Raw genomic sequence first — 12,854 nt, forward strand, 5'->3', positions numbered from 1 at the left:
TCATCTGGGCACTGACCAGAAAGTAACTTATAGACCCTAGGTGCACTGGTCAGTAGGGGCACATACCTCCCTCCCACTGTTAGCATGGGCCCCTGTCATAAGTCAGACTAAGCCAGGTCCTCGGCCTACTTATTACTAGCAAATACCCATGCCCAATTTGGTGACATTAATCAACATGACTGAATCACCCAGAGACATATTTTTACACAGTCAGGTGACTATCTCTATCATGCGATGCAGTCTGTGATCCATGTTCTGCTATCTTGAAGATACTGTGCACCACAAAAATGGCCAAAACAGTTGGTCTGTATAACTCTACCCCCTGTAGAGCAACATTTATAGTCTGTGCTGTTGCCCACAACTCCATTCTTAGGTGAGCTTGAGATGGAAACACTCAGCATGCTTTTGGAAGGTAGAGGGAACCCCACAGAGACACAGGGAGAACTTGCAAACTCCCAGCATGTATAGGCGCCATGGTCAGGATCAAACCCTCTAACTTGTGCATGGAATGCAAAGACCTTAATCGTTATACCAACTGGTCTTACAAGTGTTGAGTTAAAACAAGTTTTGAATAAGATTGTCTTTTACTGCTGATTTCTTTATTTTTTGGTTTAACTGTAATGGGAATTCAAACGTATTTGACCTCTGCGTTCTATTTCTTAAATGTTGTTTTTTTTCACTGTTAGCCTACAGTGGGGGTGCAGAGAATGGAAGCCCCTTTGCTGTAAATGGGTATTACTAACAAAAATCTACAGAAATGCTGAGAAGTATTTTCATCTTACCATGTCTATAGCTTCATTGTCGGTCATCTTAATAGACTCTGACACCTGTGAGAAAAATGGTGTGGAGTGCTTACAATATGCCAACTATGATTACTAACAAGCTGTACCTCGCATTATACTATGGTGATGTGGGCTAGAGTACTATCCCAGGAGACTGTAACAAGTAGATATATGATTAATTTATTATATATTACAGTATCTGGTACTGTAGTACAGAAGACTAAGGCTCTGAGCTACAAATGAGCTTCAGTCTATATTCCTCAGCTTGATTCCATTAGTTTCCTTTTGCAAGCTGTGTGCCTTTTAGTGTGTGTGTGTGTGTGTGTGTGTGTGTGTGATAAAACAGTACTTTATATTTGGTATCTGGAAACAGCTGGCCATCAGATTGCAGCACTGGGGATGGGTTTGGGGGATGCATTGTACCTTATGCGGCTTCAGTAAATAAAAGCTTGCTGATGAATGACATTCTGGATATCCTGGTTGATAAAACTTGTGAAGCTTTGTAAGTAACCACTTGATTTGTATATTCATTTGTACTTTTTCTTCTACTTTTTCATAGGCGTATTGATTTATGTTCTTGTTCGTATATTTCTGTAACTAAACTTGAAAATCAGTTGTCATCTGTATGCTGCTGTTACATGGAAAACATAGTGATGGGAAAAAACTATTTAACCTCTTCTGCTCTTCTCAAATGAACAAATGATAAAATAAATAATTAACAGCATTAGCATAGCTTTAGATTTCTGTTCTGTTATTAAAGAAGTAAAAGTAAAGCAGATAACTTGTGGTTAAGAAAAGGGAATATGATTTACATTTTCCATCATTTGTCTTTCAGAGCTCATCGGGAGACTGAAGAAGCCAGAAAAGCTAATGCAGAAGATACTGAAGTAAGCTACATTGTCTGGTTCTTTGTACCATTGTCCATGTTGATATATATTCTTGTATGATACCAGTTTTCTGTGAAATATTCTTTGAATACTATAATAAAACCATTGAGAACAAGCACTAATAATACTGTCAGGACACTTATTCACAGTAGACTAAAATGTAGTTCTCATACAGTAGGCCATACCCTGGTCATTAGCACTTCATATAATGCAGACAGTGTGCTAATAATACGATCATTGTTATCTTGATAAATTTAATGACCAATATTCGTTTAAAATGAAATTTGTTTTACTCTGGAATGTAATGTTTACAGTACTAACTAATGAATGAAGGGTTACTGTAAAAATGTTTCCATACTTCCCAGAACTTAACTGTAGCCTGCTTTTAATAGCATTACAACAGTAGTGGGAGATGGGGCCTGAGATCAAAGAGGTCTGACTTTAGTAACCAATGAGACTTATTGCCCAGGTATCTGTAATGCTGAATGAATAAAACTTTCCCAGACTTCCAACTCTTTATCCCTGTTCTAAAGTGCATTGTTGAATGCCATCATTCCAGACTTCTTTCCTAATGCAAAAGCTCTATTATGAAAGAAAATTCACTCAGACTGGCTTTTTAGAATGAGTCAGTTTGACAACCCTTTCTGGGATGAATAAGTACTTTCAGACTTATTACTGTCCACTTAACTTTGTCACTCTATTTAGAGGGTCTCCTTTATTCAGATTTCTTCCCTTCATGTAGCGCTGTCTCTACTTTTTCAGCCTAAGTACGTCCTTAACTGCTTACTGTGAGTTTTCTATTATCTAAGTGTGTTTGTGGCAATTAATTGCCAGATGATGAGGGGTAGAGCAAGATTTTTTTTTTTATTTGGGACCAAATCATAATACCAGAGTTATATACATTTTGAAAGAATGACCGTGAGAGGCATGGATGACAAATGATTCAAAATTCTTGTCTTTAACTTACAGTTAGTTTTTCCAACATAAAAACTGGGGCATGAGCTACACTGCACCAGATTACATTCTCTGCATGGCAATCAGCATAAAAGTCAAAAACATATTTCCTATTAGTAATGGGATGTACAAAATAATTAAGACCATTCACAAACGCACATGCCTTACAATGCCTGCAAGGAAAAGTTCCCATCCTAACTCGAGTAGTAAGTATGTATTATGTACATTTGTTGACATTACTCTGAACTGGTTCATGACATAAAAGATCTTTAAGATTACTGTTATGTTTAAAAGTGAACCTAGGTACTACATCTAGTTTAACCCTTAAACAATTGTCACTTCTTAAGATTTTCCAATTTTGTTTAATAATACTACAAACGCTTTGTATATTATTGCTATAAAGCAACACTACCTTTAGGCTTCCTATTAAAATAAGAATGCTTCCTTTCCTTATTCTGCATTTGCATATCTCTAGCAGAGAACCAAGGCTTAGCTTTGTCTCCCTATTTGATAATACAGAATCTTTACCTTTTTGTAATTCCTCTCTGCTATAACCTTTATTAGATAAGTGTTATAAAACATCAAGTTCTTGATGAAATCAATCTTGGTCATTGCATAATCGAGACACTCTATAGCAGTGCCCTTGAACAATATTGCTAAAAGTATGTTCAGGATGCATACTGCAAGCATTCAAATAATGATTTCTCCAATATACTTTTCTATACAGTGTTGTGTCTAGTTCACCTTGCATATTCTTCATTACTTTTATATCCAAAAAAAGAAATGGTATCTTGACTGCAACTGATAGAAAATCTCATTTATCATTCATAAGAATTAAGGATGAACGAAATGCTTTGTATCAACATGTTTCGACTTATTCGGATCACACTTTCTCTTTTATGGTATTGCATATTATTAACATGGGAAGAAGGGGGAGTGACATTGTAAATAATACAAGATTTGTCGAGTTAAAATGGATTATACAACTGGCTGCTGATAGTCCACCGGGACTAAATCATGCTGTCCCTTTAAAACCAGCCTTGAAAACAAGGCAGGTTAAGTACAAGCAGTAATTTGTTGTTTTATATTTAATTGTCTAATTATTTATTTTTGAATGATATATAAGAATGTTTTAGAGCATGTCATATTTGTCTGAATGAAGGGTTCTACCCGAAAGTGCTAAAATTTTACAATAAAATATCGGCCAGCTTGGACTTTGCCTGTCTGTTTGGTGTTGTTTCTACCAGAGTATTTATTAATGTGTTGGTTTGCCTTATGGGCTTTGAGGTTGAGGCTCCATGGGGTGTGGTTCTATGTGTGGTGCTGGGTGATTTTTTGCTGGAGTGCTTTTGGTTTTGGTCATAGATCATAGGAGATTACTAAGCTAACAGCCCTTGAGCCCTTAGAAGCTTATCCAAGTTATACCCTAGTTACCCTTAGCCATGTTATAACAGAGTTACCATAATTGAGCATGGTCAGATGGGCATTATTCACAGAGTGAGTCTCTATGATCAGCACCGACTACCCGCTGGGGGCGAATTTGCAGTCTCCCTCCAGTTGTCCAGGTTGTACTTAAATAGGGTCAATGAGGAGCTCTGCTTTGCATGAATTCACAGTCTATTCCAGAGGAGTGGCAGTCTTTGGGAGATATATCTGTCTCTCCATCATGTTCTGTTAATGCCACAGGCTAGGTTAAGATCCCTGGAGCAAGTGACTCTTGTCCTATTTAATTTGCAGATGGGCAGCATTTACATTAGGGCTGGGTCGAAGACTGCCCTGTAGGCCAGGCACAAGTCTCCTCTCAGCAGCCTGTAAGATGCACAGTACTTTGACAGAGCTTTCTGTCTATGTAAGTCGAGGTTTGGAGACCCTAAATTTTCCTGATTAGAAACCTCTGTGGTCTCTCCAAATGAGGCGGTTTAGACTTGAAGGTTTATAATTCCCAGGGTTGGTTGATGGACCCACTTTGTGCAAGGGGATTACTGTTACTGTTCTCCAGTCTGCTTGAACAAAGCCAGTTCTCAGGCTGTGATTAAAGAGAACACCAAGTGATTCCACTTGGTCTTGTTTAGATTGCTAAGTAAGTAGCCTGGGATGTTATCTGGTCCAAATGACACCATGTTTTTGCCTTGCAGAGCACAGATATGACCTGTTCTCTAGAGATACCAGGCAGAAGGAAGACTAGTGTCAGGAATGTTTTGGGGTATGGCTGGTGGGGATGAGGGGTGGTGAAGTTTGTGTGAAATTTGTCATTTAGCAGGTTGGCAACTTCCTCCGGTGCAGTATGAGTGGTACTTGTTAATGTATGTTTTTACAGTGTAACATTCAATTATAAAATAACTTGCATAAGTGTACCAGCTACTCATACATCACCACACCACGATCCTGAGTCTTGCCTTTCTATTTGATAATTTCCCTACTTCAGTTCCACTCTGCCCAACTAGTAGCCCACTGAGTGGTCTTTCCTCATAACGCATAGCCTTTTCTCAGTGACCATGCTATCTCTTAAGCCTCCCACCCCACCCCTTTCAATCACGTGCACTCTGGCCCTTTTACTGTCTGTTTGCAATTTCTTGGTAATCTGCAGTTATCCTTCAACTGTTGGTCCAGCTGTAAACTGTTAATCCTACTGTTTACCTCTCTGCATCTACAGGTATATATTTAAAGCCTCATAGGTTACCCTGACCACCAATGTCTTTCCATGCACGGAGACTTGTTTCAAGGACTTTCTTCTACCTTGGTATCCCGTTTAAAATCCAAACAAAATAAAGAAAGCACTAAAGCAAACAAATACGCTTACTGATTGTTTTTTGGCACACAGATCCCACCTGGGCCCAAACTGCTCCATTTGCCCTCGTTGCACTCGAGCTAAGTCTGCTCCCATACCCTATCCCCATTCCCACCTACCCCTGCATGCACTACATTTATACTCTTTCCCCATTTACCACACTTCCTTTTCCCCGCCCAACTTCCTCTCTAACCTTTCATTCAGCAGTCACTTCCTATTACCTAGAACAACCTATCCTACTTGGATCTCTGTATAGTTATACATCACCACCACCATTTTACTCGACTAATCAGTTTACAAACTAACTATTTCCATTACCTGCAACACTGTCTCTCCCCCAGACCTACAATATTCTCACAACTTCCTACTTATTATCCTTATCACTCTACCTCGCCTCCACTGCCACCTCTTATCAATGCTCTCTGACACCTAAGTACTCCCCACCCACTATTACTCACCCCAACCCAGTCTCTCTCCCACATTGCCCCTTCACTTATTCTTCTTTCAGACTATATCTTGCATAAAATAAAGATATTTCCTCTATCCTCACTCCCCTTTAAAACTAAACCAAATACCAACTCCATTACAACCACCACACTTCTCTCAAATTATTCTTACTAAACCTACTATTGTCAGGTGACATTCATCCCAACTCTGAACCTGATCAAAACTCCTCTGTCCCTACTTACCCGCATTCATTAAGAATATATCTGTTCTATCTATAAACATTCAAAGTATCATGAAAAAATCTCCCTTTCATGCCTGGATCTCCCTAAACACCCCAGATATTCTCACTTTATCTGGAACCTGGCTAAAACCTCATATGTCCGTCTAAATTTCTTCCCCAAGCTATAACATCTTCTGGCAAGATAGACAAGACAAAACGGAGGAGGTGTTGCTGTTCTTTACTCTAATCAGCTCTACATCTAACACTTATCCATCTCCCTTCCAAACTTCCACCCTGCTGAAGTACTCATTGTTAATTGTAAACTGAACAGTCACAAGAAACTATGTACTGCTTCTATTTACACCTCCCCAGGTAACAACATTCCTGTTTTGGAACTACTTCTGTCCTAGATCTCTCAGACTATTTCTTAAGAAACAGTAATTCTTGGTGACATCAATATTGACTGAAGTGCCCCTTGACATGGTTTCCCCTGATACCTCTATGGCTTCTCCCAGTTAATCACTACCCCTACTTGTCTAAATAAACACTCCAACTCGGACTCCACTCTAGACTGGGTCTTCATCTCCAACCCTAACCTCTATCACAACGCCTTCACTCTACCTTATACCCTGAGCAACCTCCACCCCACCTTCATACTCAGACACTCTCTTCAATTATGCTTAATAATAACATTTTATTATCGACAATCTGTTCGATCTCCATATTCAGCAGTGTATTAAAAAGACTCATCAAAAGTTAGACCTGCTATATAGGCATAAAAAAATTCTCACTAATGCTTTTTTTTTATTTTATTTATTTATTTAACATTTGTTGACCGGGAATGTCCGACTAGGTTCCATAGAGCCTGTTTTCAGCGGAGGCCCGGGGAGAAATGCTCCAGATGCATGTCTTTGGAATGTGGGAGGAAACCGGAGTACCCGGAGGAAACCCACGCGAACACAGGGAGAACATGCAAACTCCACACAGAAGGCACCCCAGCCGAGAATCGAACCGGAGAACCTCTTGCTGTGAGGTGACAATGTTAACCACTGCACCACTGTGCTTCTAGGCTCTTCCTGGCACAAGCCTTCCTACTGTATGCTATCCCCTATTCTTACACACCACTAATCCAACCTTCTGTCTAAATTGAAACTCCGCTATAACAAAATTGAAAGATTTGCCACCAACCACCCCTACCACTCTCACCACTGCCTAGCTTTGAAACACCTGCAGTAGCTGGAATTTCATCATCAGATCCTACTTCCCTTGCTCCTAATGACTCATTATGTCTTGCATCAACCCTCCTCCTGCCCCTCTCTCTCTTCCCTCATCCAACCCTACACTACCAACCATGCCCTTTGTACCTGTCAACCGAATCTGCTGCAAGTACATGTGTCCAACAAAAATATTGGTAAACTGCTGTTCAGCTACTCAGTGGCAAATGCCTGGAAAAAAACTACCACCTAACGTTAGATCAAACTGAAACTCTAAATCTTTTAAAACAGCTCACAAGACTACCTTTCACAAATCTTGGTCTTGCTTATGTAATCACCCAACTTAATTCTATCTTCCTTCCCTCCTACACTCTCTAATACTCCTAAGACTTCTCTCTCTCTCTCTACAAATAGCCAGTTTGTTTATCTATTGTCAGCCTATACCACTGTTGATTCAGATAGTGATCTGTGCTGTGATATTATCTCCTGTATATAGTGTGCAAATATAATTGTTACTGATAGCAACTTTTATTATATAATATGTTTCAAATCACTGTACCTGCTACAGCATGTTTGTTTTCTCTAGCTACTTTTGTTAAATTAGTTATCTCTAAAATGTTTTTTGATTGCTGTGTTATTTGATTACTCCTGTTATATGTATTACTTGGAGCTTTTCTCCTCGGGCCTAAATTGAAAAGGGGCTGCTGCCAATTCAGACTAACCCAATTAACAAATATCAAATAAATAAATAAATACATACATACTTAGATACATGCATACATACTAGTTTGGCATATAGCTGGGCATTCCCTTTTAAATTTCTGGCATAGCTAAAGAATGCCTTATGGTTACCCTTAGTTAGGAATACTATTTTAGCTTCGTAATTTGCTTTGGAGGACTTTACAAGATAGCTAATTTGCTTATTCAAGCTGTGGCGGGAAGTTTTCCTCTGCTGTGTCAGTTCCCTCTTGTTACTAGACATCAGTTTCCTGCTCATGTTGTATAAGCTGTTTATACTTGAGGTCCACCAGGGTGGCTTGTTTTTTTGGGAGGTCCTGGTTTTGATCAGCAGAGTCTATACAGTTGTTTAGGTGTTTATACAGAGCATTTGTGTACACCTCTGAATAGGACTTGTTGACTGTGTTTGCAAGGAGTTTGAAATTTTTTATACCTTTGCTTAGTAGGCTGTAGCTAGCTTTGGAAATTTTTTTTTTAGTTTTATTGCTCTTTTTGGGATGTCAAGTTTGATAGTAACTTTGAATGAGACTCCAGGGCATTTGTGTTGACAAAGTCCAGGAACCTCTGGGCAATCATGTTTGTGATCCTGTATGTCACCCATTCAGTGGAAAGGTAGTTGAAGTCTCCCATGACCAAGATGTTTGGCTGTATAGTGAGTGACTCCAATAAATCCAGGTAGGCAATATGTTTCTCTTGGCTCATGGTGGAGGACCTATAGCTAACAATGATGTGGTAGGATATTTTGTCTGTAGTTGGACCTGGAGTAGCTCAAGAGAGTCGTACTGTTTAACCAGTCCGGAGGGGTACGTAGCTTTAATGAAGATGGATATACCTCCACCTTTGGTTCTTTCATGCTCGTTTTGAGGTTTGAACATGTGGAAGGCATTATGGCCTTCCATGGCCGGGGTGCTCTCTAGCAGCCTTGAACCATGTCTCGGTGACTGCACAGACGTCAGCATCTTCTAGGATGAGGAGTCCTTCCAGGGAGTGCAGTTTCCTGCTTGGGCTCTTAGCATTAAGCAGCATAACCTTGAGTTTCTCTCGAGTGGATTTTGTTAATTAGGAAATTTTGTTGTCTTGACATTGCTTAAAAAAGGTACTGTGAGTAAGGCAAAGGCCTTTGCCAGAGTCTGGAAGTCTAGAGGAGAGAGGCGCAGACCATCTCTGGCAAAGAAACGTGGTCTGTCAACCATGTCCTCCCAGTCCGAGAGATACTGGACCCCCCTGGATCGATATCAGAAGCTAATCAAGTTGTTGAAATGTGTCATTTTAGCTCTAGGGTCATACCTGCCTGAGACACGTAATCTGAAAGTTCAGTCATGTCTCTCTCCATATTGTCCATTGAGGTACATATCAAGTCATGCACCCAAACATGGACTATGACAGATTCATAACGGTACTTGTTGAGTGACTTGAGTGTATATGCGATTTAAACTCCAAGACAACGGACGCTTATTAGAACCAAATATTTTATTACTACGATGTGCGCTTTTGTTTAATTAATATTAAACTTCATCAGACAACATTCAACTTAAAACACACTATTTAAATATTCCACCAAGACTTAAAAACCAGGAAAAGATGTCATAACATCTCTCCTTAAAGAAACATTAGCATCTACCTTAAATATATTATTGCACACCAAAGCTAAATTAATACTACAAGTAATATACAGAGGATATAAAAAGTGTACACACCCCTGTTAAAATACCAGGTTTTTGTGATATAAAAAAATAGACCACAATAAATCATTTCAAAACTTTTCCCACCATTAATGTGACCTATAACCTGTAAAATTCAATTGAAAAACAAACAAATCTGTTAGGGGAAAAAAAATAAAAAAAAATAAAAAAAACATACGGTATGCTGGTTGCATAAGTGTGCACACCCTTAAACTAATACTTAGTTGTGTGTGCACATCCTTAAAGTAATACTTTGTTGAATCACCTTTTGATTTAATGACAGCATTCAGTCTTCTTGGATACACACCTTCCATCAATTAAAGAGACTCTGATTAACCCCAAGTAAAGTTTAGCTGTCCTAGTAGGATTTTCCTCACATTTACTCAGTTGCCTGCTACAGCAAAAGCCATGGTTTGCAGAGAGCTTACAAAGCATCAAAGGGCTCTCATTGTTGAAAGATATCAGTCAGGAGAAGGGTACAAAAAATTTCCACAGCATTGGACATGCCATGGAACACAGTAAAGACGGTCATCAAAAAGTGGAGAAAATATGGGGCGACAATAGTGATGTTGCAAAGAACTGCACGTCCCTCCAAAATTAATGAAAAGAAGAGAAGAAAGCTGCTCAGGGAGGCTGCCAAGAGACCTACAGCAACAGTGAAGGAGATGCAGGTATTTCTGGCAAGTACTGTGGAAGCTAGGTTAAGAAGGGACGTGATGATTAGGGATCAGCAGTATGGTTTCATGCCGGGAAAGAGCACTATAGATGCAATGTTTGCTCTGAGAGTGTTGATGGAGAAGTACAGAGAAGGTCAGAAGGAGTTGCATCGTGTTTTTGTAGACTTAGAGAAAGCATATGACAGGGTGCCTAGAGAGGAGTTGTGGTATTGTATGAGGAAATTTTGAGTGTCAGAGAAGTATGTAAAAGTGCTACAGGATATGTACAAGTGTAGTGTGACAGCGGTGAGGTCTGCGGTGGGAGTGACGGATGCATTTAAGGTGGAGGTGGGATTACGTCAAGGATCAGCTCTGAGCCCTTTCTTATTTGCAATGGTGATGGACAGGTTAACAGACGTGATCAGACAGGAATCCCCGTGGACTATGATGTTTGCAGATGACATTGTGATCTGTAGTGAGAGTAGGGAACAGGTGGAGGAGACCCTGGAGAGAGGGAGATATGCTCTAGAGAGAAGAGGAATGAAGGTCAGCAGGACTAAGACAGGATTTTGTTTCAGAGCATGGGAAGTCTCTGGGACAAGAATCTATCCCTCCAACATGTCTTATTTATTGTTGTGGTGAGGTTTAGGTCCCTAGAGTGTGTAGCTCAGGGAGATTGGGATTTCTTTAAGTGGAGCATGTCCAACAATTCCGGGTTTGACATAGCTTTGTATGTCAGACAGAGTCTACCTCGGAGTAAGCGGTATGCGACTGAGTAGAGTTTGAGTTTCTTGAGCCAGTCGGCATAGGGCAATTGTTTGAGGCCAGCAGTCCTCTTGGTGAGGTACTTTTGGGGCCTCTCAAGTTGTTGTACGTGTCTTGTGAGGTACATCCCAAATGGGGCTGATAAGTGATGAGTAGAGGGGAATGATGACTTCCTTATTTCTAGATGCGAACCCTTTTGTGATTAAGTGGGCCACGTAGAAATATTTTCTGACTACTGTGGCAATGTTGTTGTCAAAGGAGAGGTTAGTATCCACCTGGGTCTCAAGGTCTCTTATCACACTTTCTGTATTAAGTGAACCTATTTGGTAATTCATGGGAACCATGTTTTTACCAAAGGGGATAACAATGCCCTTTTTGGCATTTAGCTTGAGGTCATGATTTTGACACCAGGTGTCTGTCTCGGTGAGGCCCTTTTGCAGGATATCTGCGTTGGCAGGAAAATCGATAATGGCACCCAGTTTGCAGTCATCTGCGAACTTGGTTAGCCATAGACCCTTGGTGTTAGCTTGCACGTCAGCGAAGTATATATCGAACAGGAGGGGTCTCAAGACTGAACCCTGGGGCACTTCATTTGTCACTGGTTTGGAGTCAGATCTGGAGTCTGCAACTCTTACTGTGTGAGTTCTGTCAGTGTGCCAGTTGGGCACCCATCTCGTGACGTAAGGGTTCATGTTAAGGTTGATGAGTTTATCTATTATTCCTGAATGAGGGATAGTGTCAAAGGCTTTAGCGAGATCCAAGTAGGCTGTGTGGACCACCTTGCCCTTGTCTATGGCCTTAGTAACTATTTCAAAGAAGTCTACCAGGTTTAGGAGACATGACCTACCTTTCACAAATCCGAATTGGGTAGCATCCAGAGTTTGGAGGTTGCCAATGTCTTTATGAGTTCCATGATGATACGCTCCATGGTCTTGCAGACCAAGCTTGTCAGGTTAATAGGTCGATAGTTCCCGGGGTCTGTGGTGGTTCCTCCTTTGTGGAGTGGGATAACCGTTGCTGTGTGCCATTCTGTGGGCACATAGCCTGAGGTGAGGCTGTGATTGAACATGGATTTTAGGTAGGAGGCTAGTTCATTTTGGAGTTCGTGTAAGACACAGCTTGGGATGTTGTCCATTCCCATGGATGCTGTGGTTTTGGCTTTAGTGAGTGCTGTTTTTACCTGTGTGTTTGTGATTGCCGGGGCAGTACAACCATCTGGTATAGTTATAGGCCCTTTGGGGGGGGGTGAGGGGGGAGTAAAGTTTGCACTGAACTTATCCTCCAATATGTTGGCAATGTCAGTTGGCTCTGTATATTTTGTGCCGTTCTGTTGTAGCTCGGTGCAGATCTGGGTATTGCCATGGAGATTCTTGACATAGGTAAAGAATGCCTTGTGGTTGTCTTTGGAATCCGTGGTAATTTTGCTTCCAAAATTAGCTTCGGAGGATTTTATGAGAGATCTTAGTTTCTTACTGAGGCCCATCAATGAGTTCGCTCCATACCTGGGTTTTACTCTCTTTTGCAGCAGTTTTTTCCTTCTGTTGTAGAGTTTGTTAATGGCAGGGGACCACCAGATCGGCTTCCTTTTTTTGGAGGATAGCATCTTGGTTTTGTTGGGGATAGCATGATCCATGCACTCATATGCAAGTACTTGTAGAGTGCATTTGTGTAGGATTCAGCAGTCGTGATTGTATTGACTGTGTTGCCCATCTGTAGGGGCA

The 12,854-nt window shown here is 40.6% G+C and overlaps 1 protein-coding gene across 1 annotated transcript in view; it reads left to right on the top strand.

Moving 5' to 3' along the window:
• Positions 1-12,854, top strand: part of LOC122809800 (C-Jun-amino-terminal kinase-interacting protein 3-like) — a 1,405,059-nt gene that overhangs the window by 857,728 nt on the left and 534,477 nt on the right. The window contains exon 11 of the mRNA XM_044081538.1: positions 1,618-1,669. Within this exon, the coding sequence (XP_043937473.1) occupies positions 1,618-1,669 (52 nt within the window). The remainder of the gene's footprint in view (positions 1-1,617; positions 1,670-12,854) is intronic.

Source organism: Protopterus annectens, chromosome 1.part1 (assembly GCF_019279795.1).
Source record: "Protopterus annectens isolate FY-2018-M chromosome 1.part1, PAN1.0, whole genome shotgun sequence".
Taxonomy (NCBI): domain Eukaryota; kingdom Metazoa; phylum Chordata; order Ceratodontiformes; family Protopteridae; genus Protopterus; species Protopterus annectens.